Source organism: Podarcis liolepis, assembly GCF_965112155.1.
Source record: "Podarcis liolepis genome assembly, chromosome: 1".
Taxonomy (NCBI): domain Eukaryota; kingdom Metazoa; phylum Chordata; class Lepidosauria; order Squamata; family Lacertidae; genus Podarcis; species Podarcis liolepis.
Genome location: NC_139554.1, coordinates 136,945,514 through 136,964,943, shown reverse-complemented (window position 1 = coordinate 136,964,943; position 19,430 = coordinate 136,945,514). Strand labels below are relative to the sequence as shown.

Genomic DNA, 19,430 nt, shown 5'->3' with positions numbered 1-19,430 from the left:
CCTGTTATTGGGAGGGCAATTCAGGGCGCGCGCACACACACACGCACACCATTCCGCCAACCCCATCACTTGCCCCCTCCCTGCCATCGACCCTTTCAATAATGGTTCTGTGTTTAATCTCTAAAGAGACAGATGCTGGGGCTTTAATCTGTTTTGAAGATACAACATCATTATGTAAGCCCTCCATGGGACACCTCCCATTATTGATTGTGTTGTTCAAGCTATTGCACGCTAGGCCATACCACCAGCCTGCTGGACTCTGGTCCTATCCACTTTTCATCATCATTATACTAGTGTTGCCATATTTCAAAAAGTGGAAAATCGCCAAAAACACCGCTGACATGAGTTGCCATACATCCAGATTTTCCCAGACATTTTTGCGATTTCCGCCCAGACACTGTTTCCGACGGCCGAATCCCGGCTGTGTCCAGGAAATTCCAGACGTATGGCCGCCCCACGTTGTGCAATTTACCTCTGTGAAATGTTAGAGACTCTGAGTCTATTAATAGTTATTTAAATGATCAGGGAATGTACCAGCAGTAAGAGGTCCTTTGCCTCAAGAAGGCTTCTTTCTGCTAAAATGATTAAAGATACAGGAAGCGTAAGCTTCAAAAACAAATAAGACGTAACTAATGATGTCTTTCCATTCATGGAAGGGTCTTTGATCCAGGGGCAGAGGGAGGGAAGCAATAGCCATAAATTCTTCCTTCCCTCTGCCAGCCTCTCCACCTCCAAAAAAACTGCTGCAGAGGGTTCAGGGACTCTCTCGAACATGATGAAAGGTGACATGGAGGACTTTGAACATGACCCTGAAACAGATTTAGCAAAACAGTTGTTCACAAGTATTGTATGGAGTTCTTCCACTCTTCATTATCCCACCTCTTCCAGACATTTAAAAGAACTCTGTTTCTGAATACCTGTATATGCAGGAATTTGAACATCTTGATATTCCTTCCAGTTTGGATGAACTTGCTCACATATTTATTTAAATCTTTTATAACTCGTCCACACAGTTTTCATCAATTCCTCAAGCAGGGATTTCTACATATGCATTCAGAATATGTATTCAGAATATGCAAAACTGAAATAAGCATCATTCCAAAGATTTTCCTTCTGATTATCTGTTTTACCCTGCAGACTTCTACAAGGGAAGTCTGTCTGACATGTTGTTTGCTTGCAAAGTTTATCTGAAATAACAAGATGTCAATGATTACTTTTATCGCTAAAGGGAAGGAAACCAATACCTTGAATTAAAAAAAAATGGAGCAATGCTTATATACAGCTCTTCTATTCTTCCAGCAGAACATGAAAGGATGAACATATTTTAACCTGTTTATGTGAGCAAAACATGGACCTTTTAAAGGGGGGAAAGTATGTTATTCCATCTGTATATCAGGCCACTGGCAGCCAATCTTGTTCTTCCTGAAGAATAATCATGTTCTCTAAACAGAAAAAGCAGAATGCAAATGCTTCACTTGTGATGTGGATGTTAAGTGAGGGGGAGGGGGGAGAGAGATGGATTAGTATTACCACTGATTTCCTAACATCCGTAACCAAAAGGTTTAAGGGAAACTGAATCTGGACTGCAACCAGATCAACACTCATTTAATTTCTCTTTTGTCCTTATTGTTTTGGGGGAAAGGGGGATATTATTTTTATTAGCACATTTCCTATAAAGGAAAGATATAGAAATAGATTAACTATATTGGCCTGGTGCTTTCACATATCAGACTCCAAATATTCATTCTCTGTTCCTCTTTCCTACTCTCCTTTTCTTGGAAATACGTTGAGGGGGCGGGGAATCCTCTTAGCAATTGCTACTTGCATTTGTATTCAATAAATTAATAAGGAGCTCTACATACAGAAATAAAAGCTCTAAATATACATTTTTATTAACAAAAACTAAGTTAATTTAAATAGAGTGCCTCAGTAATGTTTCTCTGTAAGGAACCATGCTTTTCTCATTGTATTTATTACAAAGTGGTATAAAGGCAAAGAAAAATCTCACATAAAGTTAAGTGAATTACAATATAATTGTCAGCAGTTTTATTTGCATAGCTTATTTAAAATGAAAACGCCTGCAGTATTTTCAGCAATTTCGTTGGATTTTTAAACTTACGTTGACTAATATAAGTTGCAGTACCAAAAATGCAAGCAAAAGGCTCTTGTTTGTAAGTAAGAAAGAGATCTTTCTTTAGGCAACTAATGGTACAGGCTGATCAGAAGTCCCAGGGCTCAGGCGTTAGAGCTCAGGAGTTCAAGAGCAGGGCAAGAACTGGATGGAAGTGATAAAATCCCGACAAGTTCCCAAGGCTTCCCCGCCAGGCTTTTAAAAATGAGACATGGTTGACTCATGAGACTCACTCACCTTGCTGAAATGTTGGAATTGCAAATGCATGCTCTGCTGTGAAGGCAGCACCTGAGGTGAGGCAAGAAGGCTGCCCTCTCCTGTTCACTTGCTGCCACCCCCTACTCAGCCTCCTCCCTGGGCTGATCAAGGCCCTCCCCAGCCTCCACTGGGGCTCTCCGCTCCACAGGAAAGTTGTGGGAAGGGGAGAGGTGGCGCCCCAGATCTGCCTTCTGAAATGACTGGAATCAGGGTGGAAAGGAGATATGCCCTCTCTGCCAACCTAGGCCCCCACAATTGAAGTGCCCTTCTGTTTCTTCCTCCTGCAACGGAGCCTGCCAGCCCAAGCCCAGCAGTGCTGTGGGGCTCATGACAATTGAACCCTGTCAAGCAATTACTTTTGAAATAAACTACAGTGATTTTGCTTTCTACTGGCAATAAAATTATTATGCAAAGGAAAGTAATTCCACATGTTATTCCCTATTGCTCCTCACACTGATTTGGGCAAATATGACTGAAATGTGAGCTAGGATGTTGCCAGTTCAAATCATGCTTCATCTATGCACACACTCCTTAAGCAAGCCTTAATCTCTCAGCCTCACCATATTCATTGTGGAGATAATAACACTGCTCTAATTTACAGGGGGGTGTAGGCAGCTAAGCTGCACTCAGCAAAGACCCATTGAAATAAATCAGCCTAAGTTAGTCATGCCCATTAACTTCAGTGGCTCTGCTCTGAGTAGATTTTGTAAGGGGTGCTGAGAATTGATATCAAAAACTTCTCTGTAGTGTGTTTATTATGAATGCCTATTATCATAAAGTAGTATTCAATTAAGTTTTACTAAAACTAGACCTACTGAAATTAATGGCCTAACTTACTCATGTTCATTCATTTTTGTGGGCCAACACTGCGTGAAGCTTAGTTGACTATCACCCATAATTATCAATATCGTTTGACCATAATACAGCACCACATTACTAATGCTGAAGCCCATTAATATTAATGGGTTAAAGATATCTTCCTCCACTTTTTAAATTTTTATTTGCTAAAGTTCATTCTACACACACTCTCTCTCTTAGCATTGCTTCATTAACCTATAATTAATATTATAGCATATAATATTATAAATTTCAGAATAGAATACAAATCTCAGAATGATAAATAGAACATTTTAAATAGATTATAGTTTCTTATATTAATAAACATTAATGAATTCATTGTTTATAAGCCATTAAATGTACAAATACCAGAGTGGGTGAGTCAGAAGTATTTTTCTGCATGTGAAAAATGCTTTCTGCTCATGGAAGAGATCTTGCACGTCACGACTGAGCTCAAGAAAATTGAAACGAAACTTTTCTTTGGGTGTGTTCTGCGGAAATATTTATGGGTGAAGGCATTGCTCAGTTAGTGGAGCATGAGACTCTTAATTTCAGGTTTGTTGGTTTGAACCTCACATTGGGCAAAAAGATTTCTGCATTGCAGGGGGTGTCTAGATGACCCTTGTGGTACCTTCTAACTGTATGAGTCTATGATTCTGTCTCAAAAAGTAGAGTTTAATTGATTGTGTTTAAAATTAATGAATTGCCTAAGAGCTTTCTTTGGCCTTTGGCACAAATAAAGCAAACAAACGGCTATAGAGCCTTACTATTATAGCACTGCATGGAATTTGTGGAATTATGCTAGCATTTATTTTCCTTCTCCCTGCAGTCATTTTGATCTGGTTCATAGATTTATCATCATTCCTAAAACAGTGCTGCATTGGGCCCACTTTCAAATCTTTATCGAAACAAGTAGGATATGAAGAAAGAAAGAAAGAAAGAAAGAAAGAGAAATGTTGTGGGCCCGTGTGCAGTGTGCCCTGAGGGACAGGAAAGGAGGAAGTGGCAGCAGAACAGAAGTAAAAACGTTCTGGAATTGAAAATGACCACAACTTTTTTATTATTACAAATGCCGGTAGGCTTTGGCTTAGGCATTGGGCATGTATCCTGAATTAGCCTCCTGCCTGCAGGCTGATGTTGGACAGGGTCAGGCTTGGGTTAAGGGTCACCTCAAAACGCAGGTCAACTAAGCTGTGTCCGCCCCCCCCCCCGCCGCCTTTGGAGGTTGTATGGCCCATTTGCTCCCCATTTTGGCTTCTGGACAGAATCTTCTTCTTAAAGGTACCCTGAGATACCGCATCTGCTCAAGGCAGATGATGCACCATCTCACCTGTCCGTCTCCCCTCCCCCCCCCCCCCGTGCCAGAATAGACTAAAGATTCAATCCAATGCCTTATCTGCTGAAAGTTGTGACAATTGCTATGAGGAAGGCAAAACCCTCAAACGGCCCAATTTGTTCCCGGCTCCAAAAACGATGATTTTCTCCATAGCAAAATCTTCTGAATGCAATACTGCTGGCACTCAGCGTGACCAGCTTAAATCCCCTTGGTGTCAGACTGGAGTGAAGTCTTGAGCCCTCTGGTCCACTGCCAAAGCACCCCACCCCAAAGGTCTTCATTGGCCAATTTTGATTTAAATTTTTGCAGGCTATCTCATCATCCTCTGTGGCCGGCCAGAGGCCAAAGCAAAGTGGCCAGCTCTGAAGGAGGAGGTGACTGCCCCTCCCCAAGGGGCCATGCCAGGCCGCAACTGTAAGGGGAAGCAATTTTTGCTGTGTACCCTCATTTCTAACAGTGCTCTTGTTCATGGTTCAGCCAGCTAGCAGTTCTAGGGTTTAATAAATTGGATTTAATAAGTGGTGCTGTGGGCTAAACCACTGAGCCTAGGACTTGCCAATCAGAAGGTTGGCGGTTCGAATTCCTGCTACGAGGTGAGTATCCATTGCTCGGTCCCTGCTCCTGCCCACCTAGCAGTTCAAAAGCACACCCAAAACTGCAAGTAGATAAATAGGTGCCACTCTGGCGGAAAGGTAAATGGTGTTTCCATGCGCTTTTCTGGTTTCGCCAGAAGCGGCTCATGGCCCAGAGAAACTGTCTGTGGACAAACGTCGGCTCCCTCGGCCAATAAAGCAAGATGCGCGCCGCAACCTCAGAGACATCTGTGACTGGACTTAACTTCCAGGGGTCCTTTACCTTTTTAGGATTTAATAAGCTGTAAGGCACTGAAGCAGGGATTGTGGGGTGCAGGCAGGATTTTCCTGGAGTGGCAACTGACTCCATCATACAGTTCTGATTTAGGGCAATGCTGAGATGACTTGGTAGGTGAGACTTTGGTAGGGGGTTAGGAAGTGGGAATGAGAGCAGTAAAGGGAGACAATGATTGGACCAGGAAGGGTGAATCAGGTATGGTTTTTCTCTAAAATGCAGATCAAAATAAATTTCCCATTCCCAGTTGCTACAGACCTTGCGCATTTCACACTAGGCACGGTGCACCCCCATTCCTGGCTCCCATGCTATGAAAATGAGAGTATTAATTCCCAAATAGGGCAAAAGTTGGGAAAGAATAAAATATTTATGCATGTTAGTTTCAGTACTTTTTAGATTCATGTATGTTATATATTTTTAATGCCCACAGTATTCCTTTCCTGAGGTACAATGCAATCACATTTTTTACAGAAAGCTTTGAGGTAATGTTTACTTTCTTGATAGTATATAACACCAAGGTTACAGCTACTGACAAGAGGAGGTTTTAACAAAGAGAATGTCCTGTTAAAATATAGGAGGCTGGGGTGTGTTTGTTTAGAATCTATAGCTAGTTGAGCACAATAACAGCTGGAAATGACAGTATTTGTGTATTCTAAGAAAGAGATGTTGTGGTGCTCAACCTCTTCAGTCAGAAATGAGCTATAAAAAGCCTGTAATCTAAAACTGGCAACATCAGATGCTTGAGTGCAAAAATGGATTTTGTTGTTGTTTTCTCCTGGGATCAATCTAAAGGAGTAGAAAACCCAAGATGTTTTATTGTTCATTTTCTTTTCTTTGTATTCTGCAGGAGTACTAAAATGAGTTGGGAGGTTAGTGGGGTTCGCTCTTCCTGCTCAGCTTTGTCCAGGGGGGCGGGAATAGAATATGTCACTGGAAGCTATTGAACAATAGATGTCAAGCAGCATATTTGAGCAGGAATTCGCAGAACTGTATGTGTGTAAATCTTAATGTTACTGCTTCTGCTAGTATGTTTTATCCCACCTGGCCTCCCCCATCCTTTGATATTTTACCACAGCACTCCAAGGTGTGTTCGGGTGAGAGATAGTAACTGTCCTAAGGTCACCCCATGAGCTTATGCCTGAGCAGGGGCTTGGACCTTGTTCTCCCTGATCCTAGCGTGACGTGATAACTGCTGCATCATGTTATCCTGGCACTCCTCTCCAGGGAGGCCACCTGGGCCTCCAATGGCACACCCCAGACCATGAGCCTGTTCTCTCAGGGGAAGGGCTAGGCTGCCTCCCTGGTTTCCATACACACATACATACCATCTTATCAGGACCAGCCGTAGTTTATTGGCCTTCATCTGGCCCACCTGGCTCAGTACTTGCGCAGCCTTTCCTGATTCATGGGGAATGGAGAGAGAGAGAGAGAGAGAGAGAGGCAGGATTCACTCACTCACTTATTTGTTTTTATAGTTATATTAGAGACATTGCATTCCCAAATTTTTATAGTTATATTAGAGACATTGCATTCCCAATCCCTCCTAGTGGTTTCATATATATATATTAAATATTCTGGGGGACAAGGTGGAACTTGATGGCAGACTGCCTACACATTCTGTGTCCATTATTTGTTGAAATCTGCCCTGCTTAGATGGATGTCAAGTGCATAATGATAAGGTTACACAGGAAAGAATGAAAGAAAAAGTATGATGCTTTCACGTAGCTGAGTCTGAACATCCTTCTAGTTCATTTTTCAATTAGAGCTAATGTTCTAACATCCCCCTATAGTTTCTTGATATAACTTTATCTGAGTGGGTGGCTATTTAAAACTAAAAATGTAAACCTTCATCTCCGCATTTCTTGTCTACTTCCCTTACTGAAGTGTATAATGAAAGTTATTTTTTAATGCTTGCCTTTTTTATTTTAAAGAGAGGATCACAGTCTATTTGTCATAGAAAAATATCATCAGCATGGTAATTGTAGAATAATGCAATGCACAGACTAATGTTAGCAAAATAAATAAATAAATATTACTTCACATGGTAAGAAGACTAATGGGGCACATCTTAAATTAGTTTAGTTTATACATAGCTGTGCCAGTAAAAGGAGTATTCACATACATTTTATTTAATTATTAGTGCATTCATCTGGGTGATATTTCTATTCATGAATATCCCTTTCTTAACCACATTTCTGCACCACATCTAAATTAAAACTATTTTTTTCCAGAGTATACAGATTTGAAGTTTGTAACATTTTGGTATGCCATTAGGTATTATAGACTGTTTTATTTTTCTGATAGGGCAGGTGATGTATGTATTCTTTTCCTAGCATTTCTGTGTTGTTCAAATATTTAATTAGTGATTTAAATTTGTATCCCCACAGCCAAGAACTAGCATGACAGCAGCATCACAGAACCTGTACTGTGTGTGTGTGTGTGTGTGTGTGTGTGTTGCACATCTCTCAGTGCACAATGTGCTCTGCTGCTGAATCCCTATCACTTTGTTCCAGGATACACAGTCTGAGAGTCTGAGGAGAGCATCTGCATGCATATGTCAGACCCCCCTCTTTTTCTAGGAAGTCTTCCTAGTAAGAATGGGTCATTTCAGGCCAGGGATCGTGGGGCCTGCCCCATTGCTAGACTTTGGCGAGAAGGTTGGGGGGAACACAGTACCTGCATTTGTTACCACCTCTGCATTTCCCTTCACCTGACTGGTGGAAGGTTTCTTCACTTTTGGGCAGGGGGAGGATGAGGTTCAACAGACTTGTTCTATTCTCTCATGGCAGAATGGTGTTCGCCCAGTCTTTTGTCTTTTTTCTGCATTCGGTCAGGGACCCTTCCAAATCCCTACTTGTGTGAAGATTTCCATAGCTCAGTGATGCTCCTCTGCTTTGCATACAGAAACTTCTGTCCCTGGCATCAGGAAGAAGAGCTGGCAAAGTCCTCTGCTTGAGTCTCTGAAGTACCACTGCCATGTGGCCCTGGGCCAGATGGAGCAAAGATCTTAGTCAGAGCCAGTGTCATACGTTTCGGGCCAATTTTATTTACTTTAATATACCAGAGGTTAATATTGTAATATTCTGTGAAGGTTATTTCTATTTATAACTCAAGTTCTAATAAAACATTTATCATAAGGGGGTGGGTGTGTGTATGAGAGAGACACACAGAGAGAGAGAGAGAGAGAGAGAGAGAGATTTTCACATTTGTCAAAGATCAGCACTGGCAGCTTCAGCCCTGAGCCTCAGGTCTCTTGACAGGTGCATCTTGAGTATAGTAGGTACATGTATTATTACTGCTATTTGTATACTGCTACAAAAAAGCAAACAAAGCTAAATGACAATGGTTTGAGTATCTGCAAATACAAAATTGTCTTCAAATAAATAAAGTGAACAACTTACCAGAATGAAAGCTTTACACGCGTGGGGATGGATGTGGGCATATAAGGAACCTAAAATGGAAAACACTATTAGAATAATGTATCTCATGCTATCTGAGGGCCTTCTGGCGGTTCCCTCATTGCGAGAAGCAAAGTTACAGGGAACCAGGCAGAGGGCCTTCTCGGTAGTGGCACCCGCCCTATGGAACTCCCTCCCACCAGATGTCAAAGAGATAAACAACTACCTGACATTCAGAAGACATCTGAAGGCAGCCCTGTTCAGGGAAGTTTTTAATGTGTGACATTTTAGTGTATTTTTGGTCTTTGTTGGAAGCTGCCCAGAGTGGCTGGGGAAACCCAGCCAGATAGGCGGGGTACAAATAAATTATTATTATTATTGTTGTTGTTGTTGTTGTTGTTGTTGTTGTTGTTGTTGTTGTTGTTGTTGTTATTATCCTTGGTCTGCTATCTGGTTTGTTGCCCCCATGCATATATTTTTTTTAACACTGCAATCAGAAGTAAGCCCCACTAAGTACAATGGTACTTCCAGGTAAGTGAGTATAGGATTACAGTTTAAGTTGTCCATTTAAAATATATATAGTTGCTACAGGAAACTTTGAGAAGGGGACTATAAATATTTTAATAAATAACATAAGAAAAGTAAGTGATTTCAGGGTAATGAATTTTTGCGCTTTTTACTTTGGATAGTCTGAGTGGCGTTCTAGTGAAACCTGGAAACAAATGTAACAAAGAGGCACATATTTATATTTTTGGTGGACACAGTTTTTTCAAAAAGAAATATAGTAATAAAAGAAATTTCAGAATGTCAACTGGATCTACATATTTCCCATAAGGATGAAGAAAATACAATATGTATACAGTCATACCTTAGGTTGAAGTAGCTTCAGGTTAAGTATTTTCGGGTTGCGCTCCACGGCGACCCGGAAGTAACAGAGCACATTACTTCCGGGTTTCGCTACTCGCGCATGTGCAGACGCTCAAAATGATGTCACGTGCATGCGCGGAAGTGGTGAAACACGACCTGCGCAGACGCGCAGTCGCGTGTTACGTTCTACTCAGGATGTGAACGGAGCTCTGGAACGGATCCTGTTCGTATCCAGAGGTACCACTGTACATGCATATATAGTAACTTGTGGACTCCTGTGTCATGGGCCAGGAGTCGCCTTCACCTGCTGAGCCTGAAGTGACTCCCTCTGATCAGCCTTCTTGCTCTGGATGAGAACCAGCTGCCTCCAGCTTTCTTAAGCAGGGTTTCCAGCCTCAGCCAGTTGGTGGAAACAACATTTGTCGTTCCTGACCAGACCTGGCTGCTTCTTGCTTCTCATGACCTTGGACTTTCAGCTTTCTTGACCCTCAGACCGTCTTACTATGTGAACTGAAATACCCCTGACCTCAGGACTTGACTAAACCTTGTGTATGGACTCTGCCTCCAGGCCCCCTGAGACTTGGCTGGTTGGCTGGCCTCTCCTGCCTCTGAGGTCTTTTGTGGCTGGGCAGCAGCAGGTAACACGACAATGTTCCGTTTCAGCAGAAATGAAAGGTTCTTAGAAGTGTCTGTAGTGCAATTTGTTTATTGCCATTTTAATGTGATTTGAAATTTTGTTGGATGCTGCTTTGAACATTGTGAATGAGTGGGATTTAAATATTTTAAATAAGTGTAATAAAAATATAACATAGAACAAAGGAGACAAGGCTATTGGTAAATATGTTCATCACACAAGTAGCATCTGTATGGGTGGTGTGAATAGGCATTGTCAGAAATAATAGCACACAGGAGAAATGCACATGCAGTATGAGAGTCCGGTTGAATCAGTGCAATATGGGCAATGTCAAATCATTAGGCGATTTATGAGGTAGTTGAAACCCCTTGTTACCTAATGGCTAGAAATACAGAATTTATTATCACTGTAAATGTCAGAAAACTGTAATTCTTTGACCTTAAAAGAAATGTTTTCGATGATATCATACACAACAGTTTTCAGATCTGTAAAATGTCAAACCTCCAACTGAATAAAAGCAAAAAAACATTATTTCATCACCAAAATTTGATTTAAATGAAGGCAGAAATGTTTCAAGCTGAAATGAAACCCATCCATTCATAAAGGCATTGTTAATTATAGGATGTGCCAGTCCTGTTCTGCTTGCTGAGATTTGAAACCCTTCTTTCATATTACTCTTTCCTTATAATTGATTAAACCTTCCTGGACAAGGAAGAGAGCCAGTGCGCTGCCCAACCAGTTCTGTGTGCTGAAGGGAACATTAGTTCTTGAACGGAAGTCCAGTCACTCAACCCACTTCAGACTCTGACCCAGTAAACCAGTAACCCAGTAAACCATAGCTAACACTCTGAACAGGGGCAATTTGCTCCTGCTACGCATATGGGAGAAACAATAATCCCTGGCTTATGTCTGAGCTGGAGATTGTGACTGTTTTGATCCAAACCAGGCTCTGCAACCAATGTTTGTTTGAACTGAATGGCTAACAGCCCCATCTTCTTCTTCCAGCCTGTCCTAGTGGCAAGGCCAGGCAGCAAAGGAAGACTGTTTGCACCTATCTTACCCTGACCATGGATCTTTTATATCATTGCTATCAAAATACTTCCTTTTTATAAATGTTATTTTTGCATTTTTCATTTTACGTAAACAAATGAATTAAAAAACATATAATCCATTTTGACACCCCCCTCCCCGCATTGTGGATCTTAATGTAATGATTCCCCCCTCTGCATCTCTTTCATAACTATTTTTATAAATCCTTTGTCAATCCATAGTTCAAACTTTTACTACAAGTTTTCGGTCAAGTATCCAAATTAAGGTTTATTGCAGTTTGGACTTCTGCTCATAGAGTATGAAGTAGGGACAGGAAGGAAAGGGGAGATGTCACACACATCTGATGCCCACTTCTAATCTCATAATGCATAGGTGTGTGTGTGTGTGTGTGTGTGTGTGTGTGTGTACGTGCATAGAAGCAACATAGGCCATTAAATGCATATACGCAGGATCAGGGCCCCATATATTGAAAATAGGAAGTGATATATCTTTTTCCAATTCTAATTGTGACCTTGAGAAGGGTAATGCCTTAAATTTTCATATTAATTTAGGAATTTGAATTGGCAGGTCAATGCTGTATTTTTTAATCAATTTGGAAATACCTTGTATAAACCTTTGTAATTTAGCAGAACTTGCCAAGTGACAAGTTTTGTGTCACATTCTTTCTAAGTGTGTACAGAACGCAGCAGTGCTTCTAGCCATCTGTGAAAAAGCTGCCATGCAAGAGAAACCTGGGAATTGCTAACAATAATGATGAATGTTAATCTCAAACAAGCTAGAGATAGAAACTGCCTTGTTTCAAGTTGGTCAAGCTAAAATTGCATTTGGGAACAGCTGTTTTCCTTTTATTGAAAAAGAAGACAGTTTAATATTTCTGTGCTCTCAGGAAACATATACATTGAAAAGTGCCAAAGGTTACACAATAAAAATTATTAGCAAGTCAAATAATCATTGTAATTTAGCTCACAATATGTCTGTTTTGTTTCACATTTGAACACTCCAGTTCTATTTAAAATATATATATTCCAGCAGAACCTGATGAATGTTATTAATAACCGCTGAGGTAACCATTGTTGAAAGCAGACAAAATATAAGTTGTTATGCTTTTTAAACTGGAAGCTAATAGATACCTGTAATGGATTTAGGGGTTGCTCGTGTGTAAGTTGCCGCCACTGCTGGCGAGGTTACCTGGTTAAACCCTTTCTGACTGAACAGCCTCCAGCATCGTGACTGTCTCAGTCGCTGGCAGAATCCGTCAGTGGGCGTTTCTTGAACCTTTTCCAGCATAAAAGTTGTTTGACGCCAAGTCTCCTCCTACTCTCCCTGCGCGGAAGGCAAGGAGTCTTGGAGCCTCCTCTCCGATCCCCCCATCTGCCCCCCTTCTCCACTGGTGTTACGCTGATTTCCTTCCCCAGCAGATGGGTTGCCTCTCTCCCTACTGGGACCCTCTCCGGCATCCCTCTGGAGCCTTCCCTCCGCCTCTAGCTCCGATGGCAGTTCCCTGACAATACCCTTACCTTCAGCAGCAAATTGTAGAACGATAATTGGTCACAATATGCTGCACAACCACCACAAAGTACCAAAGTCTAATTATATATTTCAGTGCAAAATCATGAAACAGGAAAAAATTCAGCCTCTCTTGGGACAATGAGACTAAACTTCTGAATTCTACAGATTAGTGCTTCTGGTTTCGCTTGGTGTGATACTCAAGACAGGTCAATGCACATCAAATCATAATTCGATTTTATAATAATATAAAACCAGATCTCACTACATTTCAAATATTACTAAAATCAGTATAAAATATCCATCAAAAAAATTCCAGCACAAACTAGCCACTAAAAGCAGCAATAAAAAGGTGGGACTTTAAGACCCATTTAAAGGTGGTGAAGTCTGCTTTTAGTATTGGTCGTAGACATCAGGGAAAACCCCTGATGGAGGTGCTTTTTTTTTGCTTGTCTTCCTGAGAAAAATAATGGGGAGTCACGGGGGGAAATGTGAAATTTGTGTGATTCAGGAAATGTTTTCCTTTATTTTCTCTTATTCCTTTAATAACTTGGAGGCAGCGATAAGTTTATCAAGTTGTTTCCCGACCAGATGTGAAGCTTATTCATGGTTACAATAATTTAAAGACACAGAAGCCTTTGGTGGGATGAGATCTAGGCAACTGATGCCACAGCCTGTTTATCATGACTTCATCACTGATTATGTATATTGAGCATCTCTAGCTTCTGTTCCATCCAAACACTCAGGTGCCCAGTGTAGATGTGTAGATGTTCAGTGTCAAAGTACATGTGGAGCGGGGAATCACGGTTGTAGAAGCACGTTTTTGGTGAGGCTTAAACATCTCATTAGGATCACACAATTCTGTCTGAATAGACCTTTATGCAGTCTCTCTCAGTGGCCCATTCTGCTGAAATGTTGGATATTTCTCATTCACAGATAGCTTAGACATATGTTACCCATGAAGACAATTCCATTGAATCTGGTGGCGCCGCTTGGGTGTTACTTGAGCCCAATGACAGTGATTTTCAATTTGGAGGTGGAAGCGGTTTCAGTTATTGGTATATCTATGCTTCAGAGTTGATAATGTACAGTGGTGCCCCGCAAGACGAAATTAATTCGTTCCGCAATTTTTGCCGTCTAGCGAATTTTTCGTCTTGCGAAGCACGGTTTAAACGGTTTAACAAAGTCGCAAGACGTTTTCGTCTTGCGAAGCAAGCCCATAGGGGAATTCGTCTTGCGAGGCAAATCGCGAACGAAAAAACCTTTCGTCTAGCGAGTTTTTTGTCTTGCGAGGCATTCGTCTTGCGGGGCACCACTGTATCTTGAATTGTAGCATAAACTGAAGCTAGTCCTAGCTTTGTAAACAAAACCGCATCCACATTGGCCACTGTAATAAGCTATTCTATCCATCTTCTAAAGCAGTGAGGCTAACCTGTCTCCCTCCAGCTCTTGGTGGGCTCTGACTCCTGCCATGTATCTGACTGTTGGCCAGGCTGCCCAGGATTCATGGGAGTTGGAGTCCAACAACAAGTGGAGGGCTGCAGGTTAGCCACCCCTGTTTTTAAGGAGAGTTAAATAATTCCAAATAATGCAATGGGCATATAAATGCATCAGATGAAAATGACTATGACAGCCTCTGCATTGCCGCTTTATGTTAGGACGAAGTCCTTCTGCAGTTGGGGGGGGGGGAGAGAATGCTGACATCACATGTGCCATGGCCTCCTAAAGTACTTTCACTTGAGTTTACAGGGGCTTCTGTACTGGAAATAATTAGATCCCGTGAACAAAAAGAAAGCAAAACTTTTTTACATTGCTGAGCTGCTGAAAGAAAAGCAAGGGCACCTAATTAATGTTACACATATGGCACCCTTTGAGGAATGAATGTGATTCCCTTTTGCAAGTGGCAGCCCGACCATACTTGTGTCACCAACCCAGCTGCTAATTAAATGGTATTCACTTCTGGTTGTACGACTCTTGAGCAGCTTTCGCATTTTGTAGGAGCCCTGTAATTAAGGCAGAGGGGGGACACCCTATGAATTCTGCATTGTGGGTTACATTCTAGTGGCAAGAGCTTATTTTCTCTGATATACTATACATGTTATTTTTACCAACCAGTTGCTACAGATTATTACAAAGGCACTTTGAGAAAATAGTTGTGGCTTTTTCTTTTTCTAAAAGGTGTTTAAAAGGAAGTCTAAAGAAAGACAGGGAGAAGATAATGTTCCATACACACACTGGCTTATTGAAGAGAGTGGGATGTGCGCAAGCTGAAAAAAGGACTTGTGCCATTTTTACTTGGATTCAGAGAAATGAATTATCTATTTTTAATCTTCTTTACATAGGAAAATATCAATTTAAGAAGGGAAAGGGGATAAAGAGTAAAGGAAGTTATTACAAATTACAAACGGGACCTTAGAGAAGAGCCCTTTCCTGCAGCCCATCACCCAAGTTTGCAATAAGCCGAGGAGTGGGTTGGCTTTGTTTCTCAAGCATTCTCCCCTCCTTGCCTAAGTTAAGGTCACCAAGCTTTTTTTCAATGAACCTGGAGACACTTTTCAACTTCAGTGGATTTTGTACAGGGACTGATTTGTAAATTCTGGGACTGTCCTTGGGAAACGGGGATGTCTGGTAACCTTAGCCTAGGTGCCAGTTCAGATTAGAGGATTTGGGGCAGATATCTCCTTCACAGTCTCCTAGGGTAAAGGGCAAGTACCTTTCTCAGAGTACTTGCTACATATATGATGTATGATGAGGACATCAAGTAAGATTTGATTGTATTTTGAAGTTGTGAATGATTTAGCTGGGTTCAGCATTCAAAACATTAGGAGTGAGTTGTTTCCTATTTATTAATATTTGGAACCTTAGGTTTTAAAAAAAATCTGTAATGTTTCTAGAGTGTATGTATGGTAGGTATAATGTAGCTGATGGAACTTCCTTCCTGAAGCAAATGCCTTAACAAATTGCTGGGGTACTATAGTTCTTTTGATTTTATTTCTTAACCCCTACTTCCTCCTTTTGCTCCCTACAGCTTGGCTTTACATCCGAGGAAAGACATTGTTGTTACTGGAAGTGATGACCGCCTGTGGAAGATGTGGGCCTTTCCCAATGGGAACATCATCATGAAGGGTGAAGGTCATACTGATTGGCTTTCTGGGTGCTGCTTCCATCCAAGGTCAGTAAAAACAGCCTTGTGAACCAGTACTAATCCCTTCTGGGAAAGTGCTTGTTTGCTATGCCTTTTCTAGCCGGTCTGCTTTGATGACTTTCTATTCTGAGTGGATCCTTCTGCTGAATTTCCAAACATGTAGATAAATGTTCCTTTGCCTTTCACTGTGTTGACTTAAGATTGATTGCTTTCAGTATTTTGTACATTTCAGACTTTTGCCCACATGCTTACGCATCTCACAAAGTGTAATAAGCTTTTCAGATCTCTCCATGCCAGTCTCTCTGTGCTTATCACAAGGCTGAATTAGATGCATACTTAAAATCACCTATAAATACTGCAATTGGCTTTTTAAGTATTTATTTTATTTGTCCGAATGGTATCTATTTTCTCTCCCATGTTACCTAGAGAAACAAGTGCACCAACCTTTCCCTAAAACTTCTCCCACCATGACTTAAGAAAAAGAAGCAGTGATTTAAGACACTGAGATAGCCAACAACTCATTGCATTTAATTACCATTAGAAATCAGACAGGTAATGCAGTTTTACTTGGGAAAAGACAGTCTTCATTCATCTCTCTCTCTCTCTCTCTCTCTCAATATAACTAAGGGCAATTTCATAAACCCTTTTGACTGCAATACTCTGGTTTCTCTTCAGATCGTATAAATCCATAAACCCTTTTGACTGCTTATTTGCACAATTAACTGGGCATGTGAGTGGTTTATTAGCATAAGACTCCATAGTCAGAGAAGGGAGCTCATTCAAAATCTTAAGGACAAGCAGATCTAAAAGTCATCTGAATTGGACATTATTAGTTGCTTAGTCAACTCTCTCTCTCTCTCTCTCTCTCTCTCTCTCACACACACACACACACACACACACACACACACCCCACACAGTGGTGGGGATGGAGGATCTCTCCTTTCATCTGATACCCTCTCTCCACTCCTTTGCTACTCTTTCCCTCCTGCTCAGCCCTCCCTTGCTTCCGCTTGCCTCTTACTTTTCCCCTGCTTCTTCAAAGGTTGCCACTGCAACTTCCTATTGTTTGCCCTGTTCTGGGAAATCCTTGGTTGCACTGGCGACACCTTGACATACACTCCTTTTACTTGCTTGTTCACTGAAACATCAGGCCAAATGGCACAGCATCTGCTTCTGCTGCAGACTGTCACTTTACCCAGGAGATTCCTTGCGTGCAACAGACAGTCTGTCTTCTCTCCAGTTCCACATCTTGGTAGTGGATAGGAGGAACCAATGCTTAGTGTTGCTAGACTTCCACTGCATCTGGGATGTGGTGGTGATGAGTCCTTCCCAGCTTCATAGTTCAGACACAGTTCATGTGCTTTGCATGTAGAAGCTCCCAACTTAAATCCCCAGCATTTCTAGTGATGGGAAAAATCTCTTCTAAATACCCCTGGAGAGTAGACAGTACTAGACCAATGATCTTACCCAGTATAAGCAGGATCAAATGTTCCATTGAAAAGGCATCAGGAACACCATTGATGGATTATCTGTCAAAGTATCACCCATACATGAAGTTGTGGGCAGGATTTTAAATATAAGCAGTGGATTTAATGATAGTGAAGTTCAGATAATATAAACATATATATTGCAAAACAGCTAATAAAAAGAAGTAAAAAAACAAACACCAGGAAAGATGAGGTGGGAAGTCTAGAAGTACTTTTTCTTCAGAAAATTGTGTATGACATTAAATGTTTGGGAATATTTTTGGAGATTTTAAAAAAAATGTTAAGAACAAAATGGCATCTGGACAAAATAGCAGGTCACGGCCACTTCTGTACAGACTAAGAGGAAGCAGCTTTTTAGTGTGGCAGCAGCAGTGGGTGGTGGGATATTCTACTCAGAGAAGGTGCGTACAAGGCAAATTAGAGAAGATTGTAACAAGGCATTCTCCTTCCTCCACCCCAACATACTAGGCTTCCTCCTCAAGCCATCCTGTAGCTATAGCTGCTACATCTGTATGTTAACTTTGGCAGTGGGCTGTCCTTCCTGGGGCTTGTAGCTAAAATTTAACTGTTAACTATGGGCTACTTGAATTAAGGGAGGCTTAGAGGTGAGGGATTGTTTTGAATTCTCCCCCCATCCCACGAACACTATCCCTTCACAAGATCAGGAGTTACAGCTTGCCATGTGAGGTAAGATCTCCTGTCCCAATACACCCCACTTCCATTTGTTTGATGCTGTGAACATTGCAGCTTCTATGAAGGAAGGGTATGGCCAATTTGATGGAGGGAGTGGGGAGTCTATCACAGGACCTTGGAGCATGAGCCATGGTTCACTGTAGGTAGGAAGGGTGTCAGAGAGGCAGGGAGAGCTTGGATATTGAGTAACGGGCTTAAGTTCCATTTTGTATTATTGAATTTTGCAAGTTTTATAAATGACTGAATAATAACAATAAATTAGTAGAATAGTTGGAAGAGGCAGAGCCCAAAGGGAAATGGGAAAAGAGGCCAGGAAAGGAAGGGTAGATAGGAGTTGAGTGACTTCACACATGGCAGAAAGGGTTGGGTTACTGTTGACAAGCTTGAGAGCTATCTCTGTTGGTAGAACACGAGACTCTTAATCTCAGGGGCATGGATTCGAGCCCCATGTTGGGCAAAAGATTCTTGTGTTACAGGGGATTAGACTAAATGACCCTTGTGGGTCCGTTCCTATTCTGTAATTCTAGGACTCTATGAGACTGAGGGACTTGTAAACACTAAAGCAATGACTCCTAAGATATGGGGGGTGTGTGTGTTAAATTACACATATGAATAACTAGCAAAATCTTTGTCCCATTTACTGTTGACGTATAAATGTTTGTGAGCTCCCTTTAAGGTGGCAGGTAGGGATGTGGGTGGCGCTGTGGTCTAAACCACTGAGCCTAGGGCTTGCCGATCGGAAGGTCAGCGGTTCGAATCCCCATGGCAGGGTGAACTCCCGTTGCTCGGTCCCTGCTCCTGCCAACCTAGCAGTTCAAAAGTATGTCAAAGTGCAAGTAGATAAATAGGTACCACTCCGGCGGGAAGGTAAACGGCGTTTTCGGGCACTGCTCTGGTTTCGCCAGAAGCAGCTTAGTCATGCTGGCCACATGACCCAGAAAAACTGCAGACAAACACCGGCTCCCTCGGCCTGTAAAGCAAGATGAGCGCTGCAACCGTAGAGTCGTTTGCGACTGGACTTGACTGTTAGGGGTCCTTTACCTTTCGTGTCTGTTATGACTGAACATTCTTCCACTTTATTGCAGGGCGAGGAACCCTTCACATAAAAAAACTAGCATCTCAGGTAGAAGGCTAAACTAGAACTCTTTTACATGACACGCCAGTTTTCTATGGGCAGAGTGTTTTAATATGGAGGAGCTATCCATCATGTGATTCCCACCA

General features: G+C 41.6%; 1 protein-coding gene across 3 annotated transcripts in view; it reads left to right on the top strand.

Annotated features, from left to right (window-relative positions):
* Positions 1-19,430, top strand: part of SPAG16 (sperm associated antigen 16) — a 393,527-nt gene that overhangs the window by 149,889 nt on the left and 224,208 nt on the right. For 2 of the 3 annotated variants that reach the window (XM_083473469.1, XM_083473471.1), the window contains exon 11: positions 15,913-16,056. The exons of the other annotated variant lie outside the window; for it this stretch is intronic. In XM_083473469.1, the coding sequence (XP_083329595.1) occupies positions 15,913-16,056 (144 nt within the window). The remainder of the gene's footprint in view (positions 1-15,912; positions 16,057-19,430) is intronic. 3 annotated transcript variants of the gene reach the window in all.